The sequence below is a fragment of the Lygodium microphyllum genome, chromosome 10 (genome assembly GCF_053477565.2).
Source record: "Lygodium microphyllum isolate KBCC chromosome 10, Lygodium_microphyllum_v1.1.10, whole genome shotgun sequence".
Classification (NCBI taxonomy): Eukaryota; Viridiplantae; Streptophyta; class Polypodiopsida; order Schizaeales; family Lygodiaceae; genus Lygodium; species Lygodium microphyllum.
The window spans coordinates 117,139,285-117,144,937 of record NC_141144.1 but is presented as its reverse complement, the minus strand read 5'-3'; the positions used below and the strand labels follow the sequence as shown (position 1 = coordinate 117,144,937).

At 43.3% G+C, this 5,653-nt stretch overlaps 1 protein-coding gene across 1 annotated transcript; it reads right to left on the bottom strand.

Annotated features, from left to right (window-relative positions):
* Nucleotides 1-496: 496 nt before the first annotated feature.
* On the bottom strand, nucleotides 497-2,718 carry LOC148030475 (protein RETICULATA-RELATED 3, chloroplastic-like). Its single transcript, XM_087686807.1, has one exon. It carries the CDS (start codon nucleotides 2,434-2,436, stop codon nucleotides 1,213-1,215), a length of 1,224 nt encoding a protein of 407 aa, XP_087542933.1. The 5' UTR covers nucleotides 2,437-2,718; the 3' UTR covers nucleotides 497-1,212.
* Nucleotides 2,719-5,653: the final 2,935 nt, after the last annotated feature.

Below are 5,653 nucleotides of genomic sequence, written 5' to 3'. Positions count from 1 at the left end.
TGTTGTCCTCCGGTTCAAATCAAGTGCAAAGAAGAGACTACTCACTCTCCGCATTCCAAGTAGGACAATATCCCTGAAGTGGCAACCTACTTAGTTGGGCATATTGTGTGAGTTGCATGCAATCCAAGGCTGAAGGGAGATTGTTCTCTAGCGTGCGGAGTTCTACCCACAAAGAGTGCAAGGGCTCAAACCCATCAATTCCCAATGAACATATTGCACGGCAATAAAGAGCAAATGGCATAACCTCTATCACATGTGCATTTCATTAAGCAAACAGGAATCAACCTAGATGCAAAAATATCATTTCGTGCTCAAAGTGTGAACATGCTGCATTCAGTAACAAAGTGTGACTACATAATAGAGTGCTGCAGATAACAGGAAAACACCAAGTGAATTTGCACATGTTCAAGAATGCCACTTCCAACGTATGATAGAAAATTATGCCAGCTTTTATCAAGCATACAGATTAAGGAATTGAGATCGTGGCCCCCCAATACACTCAAAATTTTCTCAAGTTAACATTAACCAAAAACTGAACCAATCCGGCCCAATGTACAGTAATCCCTTTTTGAGTATTCATCCTACCCAACCAGGATATGCTGAGCTGCTGTTCAAAGCATCTTTCAAAATGATGCTACCGTGCATGTCCTTCCAAATACCACAATGAAACCACGGTCATGAAGCAAATCTTTACCTGTTGATCACCTGGTGGCTAGGAATGTCATTGTTAGGTCTATATTGTTCTAGCGTAACTCACAAATGCAATCCCACCAGTATTTAAAAACACTTCCATTATTATGATTCTGCAAGAAATAACTTCAAAAACACTATGGAACTGGTAAAAAAAAGCTTAGTGTCATACACTTGAAAGTGAATCCAAACCTCTACTCTGTAGCCGAAACAGCACCACAAAATTGCATCCATTCTCTCCTTTGAATACCTCTTCCATGTAAATATTGAGCAAAATGGCTGCCTTGCCTTGCCTTCCTTGAGCCCATGTAAAAGATCACTCTCTTGCAATATGTCAGCACATCCTTGCTCTACACTCAATAGGCACAGCATGTGTAAAACTAAGAGGTTATGCACAGGCTTCTGTGGTTGTTCACCTCAAACAAGTTAGGCATGTTAGGGAACCCCCAAAGGGGAACCAGTCCTCTACAACTGAGATGCTTATTTAGCTAATGTAAGTATAACTTTGAGATCCTCAACAACTCAGGCTTGTTTATCATGTAAAGAGTGATCCACCTCTTTTGACAGGGATTGTGAGACACTGGCTGATTGCGAATCCGATGATTTCGGATCCTGAGATTCTGCACTAGATGCATGTAAATCCTGAGAGTCAGGATTGGATGCATGTGAATCCTGCACTTCAGGGACTGTTTCAGAGCCATCTGCCTTCTGCGATCCTGTCAACCTTGCCAAAGCAACAAATGACATCCCCCCTAGAACATTGTTGGCAGCACGAGTGACCAAAACAGATGCTTTAAAGAGCGGGGGTGGGAAAACATTGGCTATTGCGAATTCGAGACCATTGACAGCCTGATATCTCAGATTACTGCTTAAACCCATGTGAAGGGCCCAAGTTGCAGCGTTCAAGATGGTTGGTGGAGCCTTGTTCTGCGGTTCAAACGATGGATCTACTTTCTTTCTCATGCTGATAAGGAGATTCGACATGAATGTACCCAACAAGCCAGCGGCAAAGCCCACGGTTGCAAACAGTGCACCTTTGTAAACAAAGGTACCTAATCTGTCCAGTACAGAGTAAGCTCCATGCTCAAACATATGCCCAGGGGGGCAAGAGGCAAATATAGATGGCAAGGAGCTTGCAGCTGCTGCCGAGGCAGTCGTGGGAGCCAACATGTACATCAAGGCAAAATTGAGGATTGAGCCAACCACAATGGTGGAAAACACAAAATCGAGCTCATTGAGACCGAAGTTTGGACGCGATGCCATGTCGCCGATGACACATGCACCAACACCGACCACTTCCTCCATCAAGACCTTGAAGGGGAACTGGGGATCTGTGCGCACTCTGTCGCGCCAGCCCTGAAGGAACGCAGCAAAGAGGCCACCGTTGGGGGCGGAATCGCCAGGAGTGCCCCCTGCTCCATGGTAACTGTCTCCACCACCATCTCCACGGCCGCCCCCACCACCATGACCGTTGTACGGTCCAGCTCCATTTCCACCGCCGGGGCTTGATTCAAGGTGCACATAACTACTCTGAGGTGCGATGGAAGGTGATGGGGAAGGGGGAGGGGGGAAGGTGCTAGAGTGCTTACCTTCAGAGGAAGAGGTGGGGTAAGATCCAGCGGCGGAGCGGGCGAGGGAGCGAGGGATGGCACGGCAGGCGAAGATGCAACCACCAGGAGGGCTGAGGCGATGGGCAGGGCATGTGGGCGAGGGTGAAGGGGCGATAATCTGCCGCAATTGAGCCATACCCACGCTCTTCTGGTCGGTGTTCCGTCCGTGGCGTCCACACACACACACACACTCTCTCTCTCTCTCTCTCTCTCTCTCTCTCTCTCTCTCTCTGTGAGTTCCCTTCTTCCTGCAGCCTCTCTCTCTCTCTCTCTCTCTCTCTCTCTCTCTCTCTGTGAGTTCCCTTCTTCCTGCAGCCTCTCTCTCTCTCTCTCTCTCTCTCTCTCTCTCTCTCTCTCTGAGTTCCCTTCTTCCTGCAGCCTCCCTCTCTCTCTCTGGTCTCAAAACCTAATAGATCTTGCACCCAACACTCCCTCTTGTTCCTAAAATTAGACCACCCAGCCACCTTGCCTTTTTGCTTGCGTCCTGCCTGTGGTTCCCAGCAGGCTGTGGGCGCCACCAACAAAGTTCCTGCATACACATAAAGTTCATTTCCATCAAAGTTCATTTCCTCATTCTTTGGAAAGAAAATAGTGCATGTGCTTGGTTGGAAAGAATGGAGGTGTTGGTGAGGGAATCCTAAATTTCTCATACCATTGTTCTCCAAAAGTGCACACAAGAATGCTTTTAAAACAAGTCTCCACGCCTTATTGGCACCCAATGCATATCATCCCTGGCCACATGGGGGGAGTTGCATGTAGATCTTCTTATTCATAGTCAGGAGGATTTCAAAATTTTGAATCAAATTTTTATTGATGTTTTAAGATTTTTCAATTGAAAGTATGTATTCTGCAGAATGTGTTTTTCCTTCTCACTCAATTTTGAGAGGGTTGTTGTAGAACTCGAACCAGCTCCAGTATGAAGCAAACATGTCCCTTTGCAAACACTAGGGATTGTAAGGTATCCCATGAGTACCTCGTGGACATCTAATGCTTCCCTTTTTCGTTAACCTTTTCACATGGGGCTAACAAGGGGTTTTTCTTCATTCTCCCAAAACATCCATATGTCAATAGTTGGGTCAATCAGGTCTTCCATATGTCATCAGTGATGAGGAAGGTCAAAAGTTGTGCGATAATCATATCCAAAATTTTAATTTAACTAATAATGAAAATCTTATGTGTATATTGATTTACCTTATGTGTGTGTAGGTTTTAATCATTCTCCAAAATCAATTGATGTGATTCGCTTCTTGAAAATGGACAACAGAAAAACTAGTCATATGTATTCATTTGCTTTAAGTGCCTCCACATGCACAGAAGTGGTTGTGGAAAAAAATGAGGAGGAGAAGAGCGACAAAAAATTGTCACGTGGCCTCGCGAACTTGAATCAACTTAATGTATTTCAATTGCCATACCCAAGAGTGTGTATCAACTATTGGAATAGCATGCGCCATGGATAATGCTAATAATTTAGGATGTAACTATTGGATATGGACATTGCAAGATAAATTATTAGTTGGTTAGCATGACACAATTTTCAAATTCTCTTATGTGTCAAGTAATTATAAAGCTTTATCTTTAAATGTTAAGCATTTATTTATTTATTTATTTATTTATTGAATAGTGTATATACAACTTTATCATGTTAGATCTCGCAGTCATAAGCCTTCTCGAAGTCCATGTTTATTAGCACAAAGTCTATTTGAAAAGAGAAATCATGATCAACATATATGGTTAAATTCAATATACCATCATGGATTTTTATGCCCTTAATGAATTTGTATTGCGGGTGAACCAATTGACCTAATAAGAATTGAATCATGTTAGCAAGGGATTGGCCATTATTTTTGGCAATGATTCCTTGGGATGATCGAAACTCTATTCACAAATGCTTCTATAGTAATACATGTTAGCCTTTGACCTAAAAGGTAATGAGGCATGGTTGTCTCATCCCTCCACTTTTGTTTACTATGGTCTTTGATCCTTTATTAAGGAACTTGAAGCTAAAGAATCAAAGGCAAATTATTAAAGATGTGCTATCTCAAACTCCAAGAAATTTGTCACTCATTTTTTTGTGGATGAAAATTCTAAACTTGTCCAAGTTTATCAACAATGAGTTTAGCAAGTTGCTTTAGGAATACAATACTTTTTGTGAGCTCTCTAGCTCAACTATAACTACTCCCAACACTGAGCTCATTTACCTTGGTGTAGATGCCCCAACAAGCTAGATCACAAGTTTGGGCTTCAAGGTTATTCTTCATGACCAACCATTTTGTTAATTGGCACCCCCCCTTCGAGTGGGACTCACAATGAAGTAGAGGGCTAAATGGATGAAACAAAGTGGATATTTGGAGGAGCATTGCAGTTAGCTTTCTTGGGAAATTTGTGATCACTGAAAAAAATGCTTGCCTCATTGGTGACCTTTTTGGCAATGGTAATTAATTTTAGCCAACACACCTAGGCAAGTATAGAGAAGGACTTTGCTAGTGTACTATGGGACTCTCCCCTAGGAAATAAGGGTCGGAGGGCCATGTCCTAATCGTTAATCACTGCACATGAGGCTAAGTGGGCACTTGGAGTCCCCAAGCTAGCTAACAAAGCTAAAGCTTTGATATTTCTCTGGTTTGAAAGGATTGTTAACCCCAATGCAAGACAGGAAAAGAAAATGCAAAAATATGAAATAATACGAAAAAAGGCAGCCAAGAAAAGGAATAAAAGAGGAAATGAAAAAAGCACAAGGGCGACTATAAATGTCACGTTGAAGGTAAAAGCATATTTTATAATGAAAAGGCACCACTAAAATTTTGTAAAAGAGTGCCAGGCTCCCTCCTTTGTGAATTGTAAAACATAGACAGGCATAGGTGAAGGGATAAGGTAACTAGAAGGGAATAGGCAAAGAGGAGCTTGGCAAGATGCCCATTTATGTAAAAGGGAGATGGGCGCCCAAGGGATTGAGGGCTTGTATATAAACTCAAAAAGTGAATTAGAAGCTCATTCTTTGGTGTGTGGCTAAAGTGGTATCTTCTTCTTCTCTCCTTCTTGCTTGCTCGTGTGTGCTTGTTTAGAGAGGGAGTGTGAGAGTGTGAGGGAGTGAGTGTGTGAGGGTGAGGATGAGGGACCATGGTGGAGAAGCTCTCCATCATCTCCTCCTTCCTCTTCTCTTCTCTTCCCTTCTCTTGTCTCGTGCGCGGCTATGGAGGATGGAGCTCAAAGGAGGAGGCTTGAGGTTGCTTGAGCTCACATCTCGAATTGTGGAGCTACCGGCTTGCTTGAGGGAGGAGGCTACTCATTCGAGCATCAAGGTAAGCTCACTACATCCCCATAGGATCGAAGGTGCATCGGCTAGGTGAGAGATA